At 43.1% G+C, this 20,834-nt stretch overlaps 3 protein-coding genes across 6 annotated transcripts; 1 reads left to right on the plus strand and 2 right to left on the minus strand.

The window, feature by feature from the left end:
- Positions 1 to 631: 631 nt before the first annotated feature.
- Positions 632 to 5,952, minus strand: LOC140008180 (uncharacterized). The gene is made up of 2 exons (XM_072051738.1): positions 1,933 to 5,952; positions 632 to 1,171 (listed from the first exon to the last, which is right to left on the minus strand). The coding sequence occupies exons 1-2, from the start codon at positions 5,950 to 5,952 to the stop codon at positions 632 to 634; spliced, it is 4,560 nt and encodes a 1,519-aa protein (XP_071907839.1).
- Positions 5,953 to 6,931: 979 nt separating this feature from the next.
- On the minus strand, positions 6,932 to 9,937 carry LOC113691647 (myb-related protein 2). Of its 3 annotated transcripts, none has more exons than XM_027209884.2 (7): positions 9,771 to 9,937; positions 9,465 to 9,687; positions 9,302 to 9,378; positions 8,828 to 8,885; positions 8,666 to 8,735; positions 8,516 to 8,585; positions 6,932 to 7,877 (listed from the first exon to the last, which is right to left on the minus strand). In XM_027209884.2, exons 2-7 carry the CDS (start codon positions 9,670 to 9,672, stop codon positions 7,116 to 7,118), a joined length of 1,245 nt encoding a protein of 414 aa, XP_027065685.1. In that variant the 5' UTR covers positions 9,673 to 9,687; positions 9,771 to 9,937; the 3' UTR covers positions 6,932 to 7,115. The 3 variants fall into 3 exon arrangements, with proteins under 3 accessions (XP_027065685.1, XP_027065686.1, XP_027065684.1); XM_027209885.2 differs by having other exon boundaries at positions 6,932 to 7,859; positions 8,666 to 8,738; XM_027209883.2 differs by having other exon boundaries at positions 8,666 to 8,738.
- Positions 9,938 to 15,012: 5,075 nt separating this feature from the next.
- Positions 15,013 to 20,738, plus strand: LOC113697389 (uncharacterized). 2 transcript variants are annotated; one of them, XM_027216984.2, is made up of 13 exons: positions 15,013 to 15,429; positions 16,606 to 16,670; positions 16,755 to 16,827; positions 17,072 to 17,090; positions 17,520 to 17,639; positions 18,112 to 18,181; positions 18,574 to 18,617; positions 18,703 to 18,744; positions 18,938 to 18,997; positions 19,153 to 19,220; positions 20,013 to 20,070; positions 20,150 to 20,267; positions 20,362 to 20,738. In XM_027216984.2, the coding sequence occupies exons 1-12, from the start codon at positions 15,119 to 15,121 to the stop codon at positions 20,237 to 20,239; spliced, it is 1,020 nt and encodes a 339-aa protein (XP_027072785.2). In that variant the 5' UTR covers positions 15,013 to 15,118; the 3' UTR covers positions 20,240 to 20,267; positions 20,362 to 20,738. The 2 variants fall into 2 exon arrangements, with proteins under 2 accessions (XP_027072785.2, XP_027072786.2); XM_027216985.2 differs by having other exon boundaries at positions 15,014 to 15,429; positions 20,354 to 20,738.
- Positions 20,739 to 20,834: the final 96 nt, after the last annotated feature.

Here is a 20,834-nt window from a genome sequence, read left to right on the forward strand (position 1 = left end):
CCGAACTCGACGAAATATTCGAGGAGGTTGAAGTGGAAGAAGTTGAAGGAGAGGAAGTTGGGGGAGACGAAGCTGGAGGGGACATCGGCGAAGAGCATGGGGGAGATGGGATTCACCCCGGCGGGGGAGAAGATGTTCACCCCGGTGGAGAAGAGGCCAAAGAGAAGGCTGTTCAGGATGGGGCCGAGGTGGGAAAGGGAGCCGAGACTGGGGTTTAGGCTCTTAGTCATTAGGGAGGTGGCCGAGGTGAGGAGTGCTTAGTCGGGCTCCGACCTCGGTCTTGTATTCTTTGTAATGCCTTTTTATTGAATGGAATATCTACTTCTTCTCATCTCGGCTCTTTCAATTTCTCGCTTCGTCCCTTGCTTGTCCCTCTTATTTTTTAATAACGGATGCTGGGCATCATATTGTTGAAAAATAACTAAATAGCTGAAGTCATAACTTGACAAGATAACTGGATGAAGTCAACTTTGATGAAATAATTGAATGAAGTCATAACTTCAAGCATAATACAACCTAAGGTTCTCGGCGTGCCAAGACCTCGGCACTAATGAGCCATCTCGGTAACTAAGTTTACAATATCCCTTGAGGTCAAATTCCACAACTCGGTAAGGGCCTTCCCATTTCGGGTCTAGTTTCCCTTGTGGTTCAGCTCGGCTGACTGAGTCTCCAGACTGGAATCTACGGTGTCTCCAGACTGGAATCTACGGTGTCTGACGCGGGCATTGTAATAGTGTGCCAGTGTATTCTTGTAGGAAGCTATCCGGGCTGAGGCGAGATCCCTCCGCTCATCGACAAGGTCGAGATCGAGCTGTCTTTCTTCGTCATTCACCTCGGCTACATAGACTGCTAGCCGAGGGTTGGGTGTAAGGATCTCGGCAGGGATGACGGCCTCGGCGCCGTAGGTCAGGGAGAATGGGGTCTCTTGCGTCGCTGACCTCGGCGTGGTCCGATACGACCACAGGACACTGGGGAGTTCCTCCACCCAAACTGTTCCTGCTCGGTGTAGCCGGGTCTTGAGGCCATGCAAGAGAGTTCGGTTGAAGTTTTCTGCTTGACCGTTGGCCTGGGGGTGGCCTACCGAAGCGAAGTGTTGTTTGATGCCGAGGTTCTCGCACCAAGTCTTGAATGGGTTCTCGGCAAACTGTCTCCCATTGTCCGAGATGATGATCTGAGGTATGCCGAAGCGGCAGATAATGCATTTCCAAAAGAATTTTTGAATGGCCAGCCCTGAGATGGTCCGCAGAGGCTCGGCCTCCACCCACTTGGTGAAGTAATCCACAGCGGTTACCAGGAAAGTATAGCCCCGACCACTTTAGGGAAAGGGCCTATGATATATGTCCCCCATTGCTCAAACGACCAGGGTGAAGTGATGGGAACCATGAAATTTAAGGGCTGGTGGTGCTCGGGTGCATGGACTTGGCAGGAAGGACAGCCGAGAACGAGGTCCTGGGAGTCTTGCCGAAGTGATGGCCAGAAATATCGAAGGAGCAAAGCCTTCTTGGCTAGCATTCTGTGGCCGACGTGAGATCCACACAAATCTTCGTGGATCTCGTGAAGGACGTGGCGTCTTGTCGCGGGAGTGACACACCTCAGTCAGGGGCCGAGGTAGGAGCGTTTGTACAGCTCTCCATCGCGGAGTGCGTACCGAGCCGCCTTGCGTTGTATTTTTCTCGCCTCGGCTCGGTTTTCGGGGAGTGTTCCCTGACCCAGGAAGAGGATGAACGGGGTCATCCACGTTTCTTCGGAGTGCACGGGGCAGGCCACCTCTTCCACGTATCCTGGTTCACTCAGGACCTCCACCAAGACGGTTTTGTTGAGGTCAGAGAATGAAGTGGAAGCCAGCCGGGATAAGGCGTCAGCTCGCTTATTCTGGGATCGGGGTATTCTTTAGATTTCGAAAGACTCGAAGTAAGCGGTGAGCTGGTGAACCTTGGAGAGGTACCGTTGCATGGTCTCATCCTTGGCCTCGTACTCACCAAGGACTTGGCGTACTACTAGTTGGGAGTCACTGCGGACATGAATTTGTTGGGCGCCGAGTCTACGGGCTAGCTGGAGTCCAGCAATTAAAGCCTCGTATTCGGCTTCATTATTGGTGGCCGGGAAGCCAAAGCGGAGGGCGTAGGAGCACACCACTCCCTGAGGTCCTTCCAGAAGAAGTCCGGCACCGCTGCCATCTCCATTAGAGGACCCATCGACATACAGTGTCCATGTGGATGGGGTGGACACCTCGGCTTTGGCGGAGGTGGACTCCGGACCTTCCGTGAAGGTCAGTTCGGTCAGGAAATCGGCTAGGGCTTGTGCTTTTATGGCGGTGCGGGGCTCATAGGACAAGTCATATTCTCCCAATTCCACGGCCCACTTGGTGAGGCGACCAGAGGCTTCTGGCCGCACCAATATTTGCCGAATGGGTTGGTCGGTCCTGACGGAGATGGGATGAGCTAGAAAGTAAGGCTTCAATCGCCGAGCTGCGTGGACTAGCCCCAGCACCTGTTTTTCTACTTGAGTGTATCGAGTCTCCGGCCCTCGGAGAGCTCGGCTGACGTAGTAGACTGGCACTTGGGTGCCCTCATCCCGGATAAAAACAGCACTGACAGCCTCGTCGGCTGCGGAGAGGTAGAGGTAGAGTTTCTCCTCGGGCCGAGGTGAAGCGAGAGTGGGTAGGTGATGCAAGTACCGCTTCAACTGGTCGAAGGCAGCCTGACACTCCTCAGTCCAGGCAAATTGGTCAGCCTTCTTCAGCACCTTAAAGAAGGGCAGAGCTTTCTCAGCGGATTGGGACAGGAAGCGGTTCAACGCGGCCAGGCGTCCATTCAGTCTTTGGACCTCTCGGATGTTCCGAGGTGGGGACATGTCCTGAATGGCCCTGACCTTGTCGGGGTTGGCCTCGATTCTCCGGTGGGAAACCAGATACCCCAAGAATTTTTCCGAGGTGACGCCGAAGACGCACTTCTTGGGATTCAGCTTCATCCTCGAGTCTCGCAGGACCCCGAAGACTTCCCTCAAGTCTGACAGGAAGGATGAAGTGGCGAGACTTTTGACGAGGATGTCATCCACATAGGCCTCCACATTGCGGCCGATCTGATTCTTGAAGAGTCGGTTGATCAGCCTTTGGTAGGTCGCCCCGACGTTCTTTAGCCCAAATGGCATGGTAGTGTAGCAATAAACACCTTGGTCGGTGTAGAACGCCGTCTTCTCTTGGTTCTCTTCACTCATTCCTATTTGATGATACCCTTTGAAGGCATCTAGGAAGCAGAGGACTTCATACCCCATCGCCGAGTCGACGAGGGCGTCTATCCTCGGCAGGGGATAGCAATCTTTGGGGCAGGCCTTGTTGAGGTCGGTGAAATCTGCACACATTCTCCATCCACCAGTGTCCTTTTTGACCATAACTGGGTTGGACAGCCAGGTGGGATATTGGATCTCGTGGATCATCTTGACCGGCAAGAGCTTGTCGACCTCGTCCGATATGGCCTTGCTGCGTTCGGGGCCGAAGTGCCTTCGTTTCTGCCGCATAGGTCGGGCCTGTGGGTTAACGTTAAGTTGGTGAGTCATAAGCTCGGGTGGCACTCCGACCACTTCATCTGCGGACCACGCGAAGATGTCTCGGTGGTCCTTGATCAGGGAGATCATTTCTTCTTTCAGGGGTGAGGGGAGTCCGACCCCTACTTGGACCACTTGGTCAGGTTTGGTTTCATCCAAGACCACTTGTTCCACCTCATCCCCGAGCTCAAGCCTGCTGGGCTCTCCTGCCTTGTGAGGGTCGATGCAGTCTATGGAGAGGACAGCCGGCCTCTTTTCTTCGGACCTCGGCGAGGACCGAGGTGCGACTGCTGCTTGAATGGTGGCGAAGTAGCATTCCCGGGCGGCGCCCACGTCGCTGCTCACCTCGGCCACCCCCTCTGGCGTTGGAAACTTGAAACTCAGGTGGTAGGTGGAATATACGGCTCTCAAGGCGTTGAGCGTGGGCCGGCCTATCAGCATGTTGTAAGGAGAGTCCGCTTTGACCACCGCAAAGCTGACAGGCGCAGTTCGGCAACGGGGATGACGCCCGATAGTCACCATTAAATTCACCATGCCCTCCGGGTGGACGACGTGTCCCCCGAAGCCGACAAGGGGAGTTCTGACCGGAGTGAGTTGCTCTCGGGTCAACTTCAAACTCTCGAAGGTCCGGTAGTACATGACGTCTACCGAACTTCCGGGGTCAACGTAGACCTTTTTGACTATGTAATTGTTTGTGAGGACCTCAACCACGAGGGTCTCGTGATTGCTGGAGGCAGCGGAGACAGGGTCGCGGGGACCATAGGTTATCACCTCGGACAGCCTCGAACTCGGATCGGCCACATCCATACCGGCTTGGCGGTAGGTCCGCTTCCGGGAGTTCTGGCTGTCTCCTCCAGTTGGGCCACCTGAGATGGTGTTGATCACCCCGGCGATGTTTGGGCCGTAGCCTGGTGATCCGTCGCGTGGAGGCCTCTTTCCTTCGTTATGGTCCTCGGGACCTCGGCATTGAAGTTTCGTGTCCCGCCTGTCTTCTCGGCGTGGACCTCGGCTCTCCCGGTGGGAGACGCTTCGGTTGAAGCCTCCGTCTTTGCGGACGAATTGCTTCAGGTATCCTTGTCGAATCAGGTTTTCAATTTCCCGCTTCAAGTCATTGCAGTCTTCGGTCTCGTGCCCCACATCCCGGTGGTAGGCACAATAGAGGTTGGAGTTCCTCTTATCTCTCCTTCCAGCGATCTCAGGAGGTGTTCGGCCGAGGTGGTTCTGCCTCATCACCGCCAAAACGTGAGTCCGGCTAGAATTGAGCGGAGTCAGCTCGGCGTCCGAGGTGGACGATCTGCCTTTCACAATCCGGTCGAAAACACTTCGGCGGTCTCGGAGTTGGTTTGAAGTGCCACTTGGGCCTGGTTCACCTCGGCCTGTGTCTCTCCTCCTCCGGGGATCTTGCCCCGTACGAGATGCTTGGGCTTCTCGCTTCATGCGGTTTACATCCTCACTTCGGATTCCCTGGTCCACTCTGTCCCAGAGTTCCCGAAGTGTACGGGGGTAATCCCGATGGATTTCGGTGTTAAAAGTCCCTGCCACCAACCCGTTGGTGAAGGCGGCGAGGGTTACCTGCTCGTTCTGATCAGGTATCTGCACATTCTCATCATTGAACCTTTGAGCATACGAGCGGAGGGATTCGCCCTGACCCTGTTGCAGGTTCAAGAGGTAAGCGGAAGTCTTTGTGATTGGTCGGGACGACACAAAGCGGTGGATGAACCGGTCTATCAGCTCATCCAGGGAGGAAATGCTCCCTGGTTCCAGACTCCAGAACCACTTCCGAGCAGTCCCATGCAGGAAGATGGGGAAAGCTCGGCAGATCACAGCGTCGGGGACGCAGTAGAGTCGGAACGCAGAGATGAAGGCGCGGAGGTGATTCTCGGGGTCACCTCGGCCGTCATAGTTGTGCAAGTTTGGAAGCTTGAAATTCGGGGGTACCATCTCCCCATTGATGTCATCCGTAAAGGGCGGAGCCCTCATGTAGTCAGAAGCTAGTCCACCGGGGTGCCGAGGTGGGTTCTCAGCTCGTTTCCCCAACAGTCCCCGTGAAAACGCCCGGGAGATGGAGGCAAGTTTAGAGGTCGCCTTGGAGGAGGCGCGCCTGGAGGTACTCCGTGAGAGACGCCCCTCGTCAGAGTCCTCATCTGAGGGTACTTCGGGAGACTTCGTCGGCCTCCTCTTGGAAGATTCGGCCTTTTCTTTTCCCTGCCTCTTGAGGTACCTCCCTAGCTCCTCAAAGATGTTGGGGTTGTCCGTGACAAACTCGGCCATCTTGGCGATGGCGTCTTCATTGTTGGGCTGGGTCCTTTGGGACCCTTGTTCTTCAGAGATGCGGTCTTGCTGGGCTCCCGAGGTCTGCCCAGCCCCGTTTGAGGGAACTCTTCCGCTTCTGGAGCGCGTGGATCTCATTTTTAGTAGTGATCTCGTTCCCACAGACGGCGCCAATTGAAGAGGTGATTTTTGGTTGGTAACTAGACCGACCTAGATCAGTCCTCTCTGAGATGAAGTGAGGTGAACTCCTGTGTCCGAAGTCAACCTCCTTGTCCGAAGTGAATGACGGGGCTTCTCCCCTGGGATCACTCCGACGATCAAGTTAGTATGAGAACGAGAATAATAAGAGTATAAGCAAATGAACAGTGTATGCTTACTTGTTGGGAGTGTGTGTGGGGTATTTATAGGAGAGTAGAGGACAGGACGGAGGGCTCATGCTAGTGGGACCCATCTTGGCATTACGGCTCTGTCCCCTATCAGGAGGTCTGACTCTGACACTGTAGCCGCCTGAGTATGATGACGGAGAGTATTGTGCAGGTGCCATTAAGTGCCTCCAGTGCTTTTCAGATAAAGCACTGGTCCCGAGTGATGTCAGGTGGCCTGACATCATCAGCGTGCGGCCGAGGTGGGGGTGCCGAAGTCACCTACACGGTAGACTAGGGATCTGGTTGAGCTCAGGGGTCATGCTCAAGACACGGACGAGCTCTGATGAGGGACGAGATGAGTTCACCTCGGCCACGCGGGGCGGCCGAGGTGAGCATCCTCACTTGGTAACTAAGTGTAGGATGAATATTCAGAACAGAGAGTTTTACTAACAAAATTTCGACGTTGCAGATAGCTTAGTGATTGGGTTGACAGTCTTTTAACTATTATCTGATACATACATATATATTGGGGATAAAAATGAAAGAAATGTATCGACCTAAGACTTTAATTAGTTGCCAAACCTTTTGTGCTTTAAGCTGTACAGTAATGCTGAATTACGGGAAGAAGAGGCAGAAAAAAAAAATTGCAGCTCCATCAAGACGCCATTCTACGTTCGCGCCGATGATAATTGTGAGCCGTTGATCAAGTAATAGATAGATTAAGAAGTCATGTAACGGATGCAGAGATCTGATTTTGCTATCAATTTCTTGGCATATATTGAAGCTTTTGCTTGTTTCACATGCATACAACATACATTTCCTAAGCCAGGCCAGCTTGAACTCTATGCTGAAATTCAGCTTTCCGTCTCGATCTGGTATAATCAAAAATCAGAGCGCCACTCCAACAAATCCTTTTCTCCATGAAATTTGGGCCTCTCAACTCCAGCTGAAACCATTTAAGTCGAACTGCTTGCACCTCGAACCTGCATCTGCACCGTCATCTGTGTTTAGATCGAGCTTAGGTGCAAAGAAGGGCAGTTTATACTCTTCTGAAGGTCTCTGAGTTTCGGGTGGAATGGGACCATATCTATTGTGAGGTTGATCAAAGAATTTGATTTCGGTTTCTGCCTCTCTGCCTCTTTTCTCTAAGTAGCTGTGGTGGCTGTTCCATCTTCCTCCTTGAAGCCCAATGCTCATGGACAAGTTGCCAATGTTTTTCTCAGCAGCACATGCCTTTTCCGCTTCCTCGTTCATCGTTGAAACAAGCTTCCTCTTCTCTTTCATCAGGTCGTCGCACCATCTACGTTCAGCATGCTGCAGGCTGGCCTCATTGTTCATGTTATTGAACTCCATATCTGTTCTCAGATTTAACGGTCTTAACATCATTTGATTGTTGTGCATCTCTTGATCCCTCAGGGAACCTTCACATGAGGTCAAGCAGCTGTCCATCGAGCAATCTGTTGGCTGGGGCGTTTGAGTTTGCTGGGGGCATGATCCAGGCAGTTCTTTCATATCTGAAAAGGCTGAATTCAGGCACTGGTCGGACATTTTACTGACGAGTTCAGATAATTGAACCTTGGCAGCCTCTAAACCCACGGATCCCAAGTTTTGTCTGCCAAGTGTTTCCTGTGCTTTCTCCAGCACCGCCTGTAAATATTTTCCTTGAGCCTCTATCCTGAGCTGTAAGTGTCGTTGAACCTATATCAGTTCAGAAGGGACATACTTTTAATGCTGTCAAAAAAGATTCTTCATTATGCAACTGCAAGCTATATCAAAAGAAATCATGTCCAATTTGGGGTTGCATATTTGATCGCTATTTCTGGAAAAGCTAAAAGTTTTAGACTGTATCCATTTAATTGGTATGTTCGGACTTCCTGAAACCATCAGATCAATTTCAATCATGATGTTCATAAACTATTAGCTTCCAGAATTATGTAAACTGGTGAGGTGTTTGTTCTTTTGTGAATGAAATGCTGGTAGCTGCACCAAAAAAAAAAAAAAGGAAAAAGGAAAAAAAAAGCCGATTTTCTTTACTTCTGGTTGTTTTAGGCTATATTTCCCCTAATGTTTTTTTCATGACTAGTATGTAAAAAGTGTTTCGATGGCTGAATGTCTTGTAAGACATTGGGAGATGTGCTATTAGTGACACTGTTTTGCCAGCGGTTGGAGCTGGAAAAAGTTGTTAGGCTATTGCATAATAACTTCGTAATTTGAGGGCATCAAGGGATTGACGTGGCTAGGACTATTTGGAAATGATGTGATTCATGCATCGTTGGTCATGATATGAGAACTGTAACTGTGGTTACTCTGAGGAAAAGAAACATGATCATTCTTACCTCAAGTTGTTCATGCAGCCTTCTCTGCACTTCAATTTGCATCTGTATTGCTTCGCCTATGTGCAAGTTTCTGTATTAACGATTCATAATCAGAACACCTTAACATTCTATACTCTGGAAGTAAAAGAACATGCAATGGATTTTTCTTACTTATTCGCCTGAGATCCAATGCTTGGGTTAATTATGCTTGCTGCATTTGTCTCAGGTATCCTATCTCCTGCTGCTGCAAGCATTTTTTCGCCAAATTACATTTTACATTCAACAAGTGGTTTCATAGTAAAATACTTTCAGGAGAATTTTTTAGCAGCTTACCGGCTTTATTGGTTCCACAATTAGCTTGCCCATGGAGATTCTTGCTCAGTCTATATTTCTGCCAGCAGAATGTGGAAGTTAGCAAAGATTTTGCCACCATGAAATTACAAAAGTCACCTAGAACCCTACAACCTCATGTGTTTCAAAATTACAAAATTGTGGTAATAACTTTAAAAAGGACTGGATGTTCCATTAAAGCTCAGTTCCTGGTAAAGGTTTTCACAAACGAAAAATGAGGTATCCGCAGTATGTTCTTTGGCTTGTACAATGTGTACTAATTGGTATTCCATGAAGTCTATGTACTTAAGATTTATAGCGCTTAATGCAATCTATCGACTCAAAATGTTAAATTAGATAGGAAAAGGTAATATCTGACGGGTAGCAAATAACAGGAGGTCTAATTTGTTGGATACTATTTTCAAACAATGTATTTGATATGTATTAGTATCACGCAAGCATTGATCATCTCATTACCTGTAGATGACTCTTTAAATGATACAAGGTTAGGCCTTGAATTCCCATTAGTTTCAGAACTGATTTTGGAGTTGCTTCTGCAACAAAAAGAATAAACCATATTAGCTGGTTGAACATGGTCTAGTTTCAAGCTGCTTGAACTTTAGATGTTGCTTGCCCTTACTGTCTGCTCCTCCAAGTTGATTAACTGCTTCTATGAATCGCTCATGAAGGTCTGGAGTCCACTTTAGTCTTGGCTTAGCATCAGTTGAAAGAACAAGTCCCGAATCTCCAGGACCATTCCCACCTTGCAGGAACAGATGTCTTTCGGGAGGAATAGGCATTCTTGAGGAAGAGTGGATGTTTTTTCCTTGTTGGTGGTGATGATACATCTCCTTATATCTTGTCTTCAAGGTGATAATTTACCATCAGCTTCTTTTCTAAGAATATAAAGGAAATCAGCTCTTTCTATGAAAACTTGTAAGTTTACCTGAAAACTTCTATGTTGCTTGGCCCAATCTGCTCCGACACTTGAAATATGAATTATGATTCTGTCCTATACGGTACAATATTAACTTTAACCGCTGAAACTTGGTAAAGGGAGCTGTCTAATACAGCTCTTATCAATCTATTTTTTTCTTTGACCATTTCTCACAGACAAACGATGTGTTTGAGGTCTCCTTATAAGCAAACGAGGAATGAGAGAGGTAGGAAGGGGTTTCAAGTGAGGCACAGAATCTTTGGTAGGGCCATCTAAATGCTGGACCCAGTCCAATCTCCCGAGTGACTGAAAAAGAAATCTTGCCCTTCCAGATCTCTGCATTCGTGGGTCCATTCATGCAACTCCTCCTGTTCATAGACAGCAGCACTGCCATTTTATATTCCTACGTACCACAACTTGACAGAACTCTTTACACCTTCCAATAGGTACAAGAATAGATCCACCACACTAGTTTTTTACTGTTAATTCATATTCCTTCAGGCAAAGTTTGGGAACCTTATTCTCAGAACTAATAGTCGAATTTTATTTGATATTGACTGGAGGAATCCACTATCTATGATGTCCTGAGAGCTTCAAAACCATCTTCTCGTTTCTTATGGAAGATTCTGTTGACTAGAGCATCTAGAACTTTGCATTAGACACATAAAAAAAAAGAAAAGAAAAAGTTAAGAGATGCTTCTCCTCGGGAGTGTTTGAGGACAGTATCGGAATAAGTCAAGATTCCGTTTTGTGTAGTTTTAGCTCGTCTCCACAGCTACCGCGGGTTCAATTAGATGATCGTGCAATACTCTAGGAGATATAGGCGTTGGCTGGTATTAAAGGAGATCTTTTTGCTATGTGCTCAGACTCGATGTCAAATCAAGTTTATTCTGTTTAAAATGTTCTTTTCTTGTACTTAAACCACCTCCTGAACCTTCCTTAGTCCTTTTGCCGCTGAAGACAACTACCTGCAATCTGCTGCAGCATGAGCCATCTTGTTTTCATGTTGATTGAATCTGTGCTCTGCAAGGACTTCTGCAACGATCATGCACAGGAGTATGTTCGGACTTGCAATTGCAGTCCTCATCCGCAGGACATACATCTCGGTTAAAATTCTGAAAATTCCGGTGTTTTTAATATCCTTTCATCTATGTGCGCCCTTGAAATATTTGAATTTGGGTAATTGCATGAGATAGGAAAATAGTGGAGAGATTCCTCCCTTTCACTTTGTTGGAATGCCAGGAATGGAACCAAGGAACACATTCCATTTTGTCACCTTCGGTAAGTTTGGTACTTATTCAGCCTAGACAGAATTAAAATAAAGAGAAGGGTCCAGTGAAACTTTTTCCGCAGTTCAAACGGTACATGACTGCTGGCCCCGAGCCATTGGGTCCCCTTAGTAGGAAAAATGAAGTACAGTACTTTCTTCTACGCTGCATTTGATGGAAAACATGACAAGTCACAGCCGATCGATAGGCGATCAGATCAGTTGCTTGGTTTGTCCTTGACTTGGGTTTTAACTCGCGTTGCAGATACTCCAGCATGAATCTCCATATAATTCTCTCATTACAGGATTAGCTTTTACGTTCTTTTCTGATGATAGTGGAATTTTATGAAATGCCAATGTGGCAGCTTGTGCCGAACAATTGGATTTTATATATGTACGTAGGGGTTGAATTGGCAACCCGAAGATCTCTTGACTACCATGCAAATAAACCAGCACGAATGAAATGTAGGCATGGATCGGATCTCGTTTCGTGCCAACATAACATCCAATGCATTAAACTTTGTCTCTGTTTCTCGTCTTCTTGTGGAAGAATTAATGGATCGCTGAAAGTCTTCATGCATCTGATTTGTTTGTGCGTACGTGGTTGATGATTGAATCAAAGTCTTCATGCTGTGTTGTCTGTGCTATGCGTATAAATTAATCTTCCATTACGTGATGTCCAACATAAAGAATAAAATCAGCTTCTTATATATCGAGAAATTTTAAAGTACAATAATAAATAAACCTGCATTACTGCAGAATAAGTTGGCGTAGCAGCATGCAAGAGGATCAAGTACGCCAACATCTTGCCTAATTCAAATAATTTACAAATAAACCTGGTGATCAGAGTGAGGAATGCTGTCAAATGCAAACAAACACATTTAAAAACAAAAAAAAAAAACTTGCTGGTGCCTCAAACGAACGCTTGAGTTGAGATCACTGAAATTTATCAATACTTTCCTGTAGGCTTTACTTTACTGTCAAGCCGATGCAAACACAAGCAAAGTGCCTCTCCCTCTGTTAATATCTTCACGTCAGTTCCAACTGAACTTTTAGGGAAAGATCAAATGATTCTGATATGTTAGGATATTTTATGCAGTTTGGGAGAATCTATAGAAGCCTTTACGTAAAGTTTGAAAAGCAATATTCCTCATTAGTTTTGCTGGCATGTGGAATTGTGGATAGGAATGAATTGCAGATGGAAAACGATTCGTTGCGCTCTAGATTTAATTTCTGATTTTTTTAAAAAAAAAAAAAATTAAGAAGAGGGGTATTAATTACTTAATTTTTCTGCTGTGATGGAGAGTAGGATTTTCAAACCAAGTTACTTCTCTTTCCACATTCCAATATCTTTCTTCATATTTGGTGTTAAATCCAATTTTAACCTAGAATGACTAAGCATTTATCTATATATAACCATTGATATTAAAATTTTTCTGTTATATTATTATTTCTTATTCCAGTTTTATTTTACCCTAAAATAAGCAAGCAAGGAATATATATATATATTTTATATATAACCAGCATAAACAAATTAAGAATACTTAGTCAATTTCAACAACTTCCTATAACTTCTCTTATTGTGACTTTGACCGTAATTTGATGAGGGATAAAATGTCATAAAACACATGATTGAGCGCCATCATCTGATTTGCTGCAAAAATGAACTGCTCTTTAAGAATGTAATTGTTTTACTCGTATAATTTTTTTTAGGGACTAAAACCAAACCAGCCATTAAGTTGATTACAGAGACGGATGTAACTTTCACATCATGTTATCAAGTCTTTGTGCAGGACCCAATCATCTTTCCAGTAATGGTAATGGTACATGAAAAGTACTTACCTTTCCTTGATGTGGCCGCAAAGCCATGTTTGTGTTTAGTTGGTAGTAGTATTTTTTGCGTACGGTTGGGACTGGGAGAGCATTTTTATTACTCCCTAGCTTTTTAATTACCGCCGCCCCTGCAACCCAACCCAACTTCTTCCTCCTCAAATGTAAACGCTGTTTTCCCTTCGTATGTGATGTGGTGAATGATATGGTCAGATTCTCCACTTTAGAACAGAAGGAAGGAAGAAAAAAAAAAATTTATAGGAAGTGGTAGGGCAGACTACTCAGTTGTTCCTTGGTGTACTTTGCCTTTTGCCCATTTTGGGGTCTCAGTGTTAATGTGAAGTTTTGCTGCAAAGGATGAAGCCCTCGAGGGAAGAAAGGAACACAAAGCAAAGCATAGCATTTTTTTTAAGAATCAGTACGTAGTTTTATGAGTTACTACTACTAGTCAATCATTAATGGAAGCACTTGATTGACAATCATAATAAAATTTCGAGCTGAGGTCTATTGAACAGCCCACCCCACTCCACCCCCACACGTGATAAGATTGGCTAAGGAAATTCACAAAAAAGGATAGAAATGACCACGGAATGTTATTCCTTGTGGAAAAATGCAGAGGGCAGCCGGAAAAAGTTGAGATTCTGAGGAATGGAACTTGGGAATCTTAACTCAAACTAAAGCCAATGGGTCGTATTCTCAAGTCAAGAATTTTGTTATTCTTTTCCGCTTAAGGCCACAAAAAATGGGTTCCCACATACAATTCTTTATCCCCAATCTTAACACACTTAAGATGCTTTTCAACATGCATAATCTTTGTTTTTGTCCTGGTAAGTAGCGTCGTTTTTGTCAAACAGCTCCGATTCTTGATGCTTAATTTGTGCTTTGCCAATGTTAGTTGCACACTACTGGAATCGTTTTGATCTTTGATCAATCAGTGCCATTTAAGGGTTGCAAGAATTACTACCCTTTTGTGTACAGTGATATCTAACACATGCAATGATTGGTCCAGAAGGGGACAAAGAATAAAAAGAAGGGCTGCATTAAACGTTAACGGAGGAGTTTTCTAACGACAGCTCTTGTTAAGACGTCTATAATTAACTTATCACACCAATGCACCTACTCATATTTATTATTGCTTCCTTTACATTCATTCATTCAGACGCTTTCCCAAATTAACTTTTAATATTCTAAAAAAGTTGACACTCAAAAACTATTTCAAACGAATGCTTAGAGAAGGCACTTGTTTGCCAAACCAAAGTTAATAAGTAGTAACATTTTTGTTTGCATTGCAATTTTTTTGCATAAAAATTTTTACGTTTTTCGTTCACACATTTCCATATGATTTTTTTTTAAGCCTCACGTACATTAAATCATTACAGGACAACTTTTTTTTATTTTATAAAAGCTCTTGAAAATAGCAGTTCAAACGAGACTGCAGACTGACTAGGGCAGGTATTGTGGTCGGGAGGGTTCTAGTCTAAACAATTTCAAGCATATCTTTACTGATATTTAAGTTGATGGTTACATGTTAACTATGCATTAATGTCTTAAACTACGAAAGCATGTACGTTCTTTTAGTGAAAATTAAGCATTGAGAGGACTTCGAACTTTATTCCGTTTTAAGCACCCCCAATCCATCCACTGACGACATGCCAATTAGATCAGCAGGAGAAGTTCCTCTAGGGCGATAATCACTGTTGATTGACAAATTGCAATCCAATGAGCGCTGTTAATTATTAAACCATTATAACCAACTCAATCAATCTGGCTATACCAACACAGCCTCTGAGGAGAAAAATGTAATTTGATTACACATCAACGGGAGGAAGGAATGACTCCCGAATCCTACACCATTGCATGACTAAAGACTCTTTTTACTGCTAAATCAAAACCTGGATTAAAGCTAGTACTAAAGTTGTACTTGAAAAGTGAAGTGAATGTCACAGTCCACTTTCTGAGACTGTGTGATAGCCCAAGCCACACCATTCAATTCACGTTCTTTCTGGGCTATAGGCCCAATCCGCTTCCTCATACTAGGCCTTCTGGTGCAACTCCATCTTGAGAATGCGTGATGACTTGCTAGCCAAGGGACCACGCCTTTATCCTACATTTCCCATTTTCACGCCTTCGAAGTTCAACCAGATTACCTCAAAAAAAAAAAAAAAAGAGTTCAAACTATTCTTTGCCACAAGAAGATTCAGTAGCATCTTATTCCAGCTCCGGATTTTTTCGGCTTCCTCTTCGTGCCGGAGAAAAAGACATGGCCGGAATCCTCAGCTCTACAACAACTCCAATTTTCGGGCCATTCTTAGGCAGCAAAACATTTTCAACCAAAAGACCTTTTCACGTAAAATTATCTGCTCAATCTTCAGAAACGCCTATTGCTGCATCCACTTCTGTGAGCACCAAAGAAGAACCCTCCACAAGTTCAGGGCCTTCATTTTCACCGCCACCGAATTTCAGGCCTCCGCAACCGAAGCCCTTTTCTGTGAGACCCGATAAGAATTTGGACATCCTAGGGGGTTCCCTTGCCTTAATTTTTCGCCTTGGTACTGGTGTTTTTGTTTCCGGGTAAGTGCTACATATCACAACCTTTTCAATTCCTTCCATAGATATATGTTTTTTTTCTCCTCATGTTGTTGTGCTTCATGCATATCGCATGTGTTCGACCTTTAGCTAAAGATAGATTTTGATTGGGGTTTAGATGTGGGTTTTGGTGCCTTGATCTTTACTCTCAGGACATAATGGCAGGAAATTTTGTTGAATTCCAGCTGCATAACTTTACGCAATAGGTTGCTTTAGTCAAATTTACTACTTCTTGTTTAGTGGTTAGCTCAAGGACATCTTTTGCAGACGTGCAATTTCTCATAGTTAATGGGGATTATTTGCCCTTGTAATGTTGCAGCAGGAAGCACAAGTAGAGGAAACCTATGAATTTTTTTTTTTTTTTTTATGAGAAGCAGACTTGTTTACCGTCAGGCATCCCTCGTTTTAGTAGTTTCATTGCGTCTGCTGCAGTGTTTATGGTCATGCCCTTGCCTTTGCCTATTAAAATGTTACGTACGGTAAATGCAGGTTGATTATGTGAACCTGTCATTTCGTTCTTTTTTTGTATACATAATTACATATATAACTTAAACTAATGAACTTCTGAGACTAAATAACATTTCCTGAGATTTCTCTAGTCTTTTAATATGACATAGACCATAAACAGAAAATTTTATGAAATTGACCAATAATTGTGGTTTACCATAAAATCGAGCCTGAAATTTAGATAAAGAAAAACAGATAGAATTGAAGAAAATAAAGTCAATTGGCAATTGATTACTGGCAGTTGGATGTCCGGTGAGTATACGACTTAACAAGTTCAAAACATGATACTGCGTCTGATCTTAAACTTGCATATGATAAACTATATCTAGGAAATTTATACTGACAAAGGAGAGAAAAGAGTACAAAAAGGGATAAGGATGGTTTAGATTGATTTATGGCCTAAATGGGTTGATTTATGATCCTATGGGTGAACTCTTTACCTTACCTAATCTATTGTAAGTTCTAGTCTACATACCTAATTCCTATCATATTGGACAGACCAGCTGCTAGGTGTTTTCTGAAAATTTTCATCTTATATTGACACAGTTTGTTTATAGCCTTTGACGCCAAAAAAATTTGCAAATATCCTGGGTGTCCTCAAATGTAAGTGCATCTATCTCAGGTTCTCATTTGCTTGTTCGTGCTTAATGACAGGTACTCGGCATCTTTTGTGCCAAAGAATGAGATTCCACCTAACCAGTATGCTCTTGAAATTGCTGGTAGTCATCAAGTTCCTTCTGAACTTTGCAGGGTTTTTCTTTATTTTCAAAATGAAAGCGTTAAGGTCAACCTTATGTTAACAGGTTTCAAGGTGAAAGAGACTTCAAAGTTAGGTCCACGCCCTGAAAGGCCCATTGAGATATATGAATTTGAAAGGTATCTAGTTTTAAAGATATGCATACAGATGTACAACACACACACACACACACACACAAAGCCCACAAGCACGCTCATCCATTTCACTATTTTACAGTTAGAGGTATGCAATTCTTTGAGTGCCTCAAATGATTAACCCACAACTTTTTTCTTCAATTCTTCAATAACTGAATATTTCAAGACTAATGCATTTTTTGCTCTTCCAAATGTGCGTGACAATCGACTGCATGGAAATTTGTTCCAGCTGCCCCTTCTGTCGAAAGGTAACCACCTCTGTTTGAGATTCATTCTTCTTTCTTTTCAGCAAAATAGTGTGATAATACAAACACGAATTTTTGTTGTACAAAATTTGTTTGCTCCCCAGGGAAGAAAAATTCTCTTTGGACTAGACATTTGATCACTTTTTTGGATCATTTATGAGATCTAGATTTGTGTGGCATTTACCTATGTTGTATTTCATTTTTCAGTAAAAATCTGGTGCTATGGACATAACCTTTTTGCAGTTAGTCTTTGTAGTGTTAGGCAGCTTAATGAGCAATTGATAGTTTAGCATGAAACTTGTCTCTGGTTTTCATTTGGGAGGTTGAACAACCATACGTTCTAACATATAAGCAATTCCATAGGTATTGTACATGTCATGTGGGCATTTCTTTCTCCATACATGTTAGCCTATGATTTTAAACATATGGCAGGTACGGGAAATTGTCGCAATTCTGGATCTTGATGTTCTATACTACCCTTGTCCAAAGAATGGCCCAAATTTCCGTCCCAAGGTTGTTGAAATGGGTGGAAAACGACAGTTCCCCTACATGGTTAGATTTGAATTTCCTTTTTCCTTTCCTTTCTATTGTTTCAATAAATTCTGAAGAGTCCCGTGTTTTTTGTTTCTTTTCAGAAGAGATTCTCATACTATCTTTATAACACTTCATTTACTTATTTAAGCTACTAATGCTAATTCACCTTTATAAAACTTGGATATCATTTTTATGATGGTAAATTCATGGTTATTTGTACTTCAATTGATTCATTTAGGCAAAATATGTTCTTCTAGATGGATGTGTCCTTTATCCTTGAACTGACTGCTGAGAATTGGAAATTTTCAACTTTATACTCTTTGTTGCGAAAGGCAAAGTACATGTAAAATCTTGTTACCTATGGTGCTTACTTATCAAGTTCTGCTGCCTACATCCATGAGCCTTTTGCCTTTTTCCTGTGTTCTTTAGTTTTCTGTTAAGAAGAATTTGACACGTGGAAGTTAATTGTTCCTTATTCCTTCAAATGCAGGTTGATCCAAATACTGGGGTCGCTATGTATGAGTCGGATGAAATAATTAAGTACCTGGTTGGGAAGTATGGTACACCATTTTGATAAGTTTGATTCTCGATTTATTCTTGTATTCCACTTTTTTTTTTTTGGGTATATTACTAAGTTTTTCACTTTTGTAATAGATAATGATGCTCTTACATTCCTTTGTTCTGAAAAACTCTAGAATTCTGCTCTTACAGTCCTTTGTTCTAAAAACTCTAAAAAGTCTTTGTATATGCCTTTTTTTAGAGCTTAAAGAGAGTTTCCCAACAAGATTTTTGGAGTTCAAACTTGATTTTGTTCTGTGGCTTCCATACTGTGTCTAGCAAGTGTAGAACTGTCTCTGCAAGACAATTAACCTACTTTTTATCCCGTCATCCCTTTTACTCTTTCCAGTTTGTATACCTTTTATATTGACTGTATTTATATGTTTCATTGCAGGTGATGGAAATGTCCCTATTATGTTGTCTCTTGGTCTACTAACAGTAAGCAATTCTTAAGCCCTAACTACACTAGTTAGCAGAGGACATGGAGTAATTTGTGTTGCTTGCTGACTGTTTCTCTTTGTAGACTCTTACTGAAGGTTTTGCCATGATTGGTCGCATGGGTAAGGTATGGTATGCTACTCTTTCTCTGTAGATGTGAGAGAGAGAGAGAGAGAGAGAGAGAGTGTGTGTGTGTGTGTGGGTATTTGTCTGCCATGTAATCATGCATTCCCTGTTGAATGTAACAAAAAGTCTGTCATCCCATTTCACTTCATTTATGCTGTTATTTAGACTGATGGATTCTCTTGTAACATTTTCAGGGTTCTTCCTATACGCCATCAAAAATGCCACTGAAGCCCCTTGAGATATGGGCGTATGAGGTGAGAATCTGCTGACCTGAAGGATATATGACACCTTTCTTAGAGAGGATAAGGCAAAAGTCATGCTTAGTGGACACCTATAAATTTAGGTCCTTTATTTCCATGTGTCAGCGTGATATGTCATAATGTATTAATGTATCCATCTTTTATTGTAGGCTTCTCCATTTTGTAAAGTTGTTCGAGAAATACTTGTGGAGTTAGAGCTACCTCACATACTTCGTAGGTAATGTCCTTGCGTGTTTTTCATGATCAACACAATTACAAATAATTTTGAAAAGCTTCATTGCTGATCACAAATCACTCCAAGAATAGACATTATTGTTCTTAATATGGTTGATTAAATTGACTGGTTCATTGACAATAAAATATATTCTCATGGAGATGATGGAGAGCCTTGGAAAGCCGTGTATGCTCGATTTGCTTGGAACCATGTAGATGACCTCTGAATATGTTGCTATAATGCAGCATACATCCAATCACACTGTTTTGCTTCTCATCTCATGTGGTTAAAGTTTCTTTTTTTTTTTTTTATGTGTAGATTAAAAGCATGAACGCTGAAAAGTTAAAGGATCCAATAAGCCCAAAGTTAGCCAAGGAGGCCTTGGTCTGTGGCTAAGGTTGAGGCTCTAGGAATTAGAGGTCCTAGATTCAAATTCCTTTCCCCACCCCCCCTTCTATTTCTGAAATTCCGCCCCTCCCTTGCAAAAAAATTTTTTTAAAAAAAATGTGATGCACATTTTACTTCTTTAATTAGCATTAATTGTATTTAGGCTATACCTTTTTTTTTTCAATTTTTTTGGCCTAGCAGGGGAAGGTGGGATTTAAGAAGCGGAGAGGGGGTGAGGGTGGTGCTTTTTTTTGGGTGGGGGGGGGGGGGGGAGTGAAGCATTTCACTCAAAGTTTTAGATTGCTTTAGCCATTTCTCTAGTTCTTAAGTTAGATTCCATATTACCTACTTGATGTACTGAAACAGAACAATTTCTTGCTAATCCTGATTACAAGATTTATGCTGCAGTTGTGCCCGTGGAAGTCCAAAACGACAGGTGCTGTATGAGAAAGCAGGACATTTTCAGGTCATAATATTTGATACCCTGATTTAGTCCCATCTATCAATTGTTTGTAAGCAAGATCACTCATGCTGCATGCTTGCAGGCTCCCTACCTTGAAGATCCAAATACTGGGGTGCAAATGTTTGAGAGTGCTGAAATTGTAGAATACCTAAAGGCAACTTATGCTCTTTGAGAAGAATAGAAAGTCAACTGCTTTTGAGGTTTTTCTTTTCTGATGCTTCTTTAAATATCTTAAATTTTAAAATACTTATGTCTAAATCTTTTCTTGCGTGGCTGATATTTGAAGCACTGCAGTTTTGGGAGATCGACATGCAGGAAATATTGGAGGTTGCTGAGAGTGAATTGTTTGAGGGGAACAAACGCCTTAAGCAATATTCTTGTGCTTCCTTGGAGGTTTGTCCTATCTATTGATGCTGTATATACGTGTTCATTTTGGAAGTACAACGAGCATAAAAACTGCTCCTTGTTTTTGGGGGTCAATGATGTAACATAAGAAAACAAAAACAATAGGTAGGATAAATATGTACTTGATTAAAGATGATTACCCTGATAAAGGTGCAAAACTGTGTAGTATAAATGGCAAATGGGCATAGAGAGGGTTCATTGCCACTATTATGTTGTTAGCTAACATATATGGAAATTGTATCTTTGCACTGTTTAGAGATTTTCAAGCTTATGGTTCAAGTGTCCAATGTTGCTTTTACTTTATTAGGAAAAATCTTCTCTCCTTGACAATGAGGAAAAAAATCTGACAAGAATAAACTTCC

The sequence above is a fragment of the Coffea arabica genome, chromosome 6c (assembly GCF_036785885.1).
Source record: "Coffea arabica cultivar ET-39 chromosome 6c, Coffea Arabica ET-39 HiFi, whole genome shotgun sequence".
NCBI lineage: Eukaryota > Viridiplantae > Streptophyta > Magnoliopsida > Gentianales > Rubiaceae > Coffea > Coffea arabica.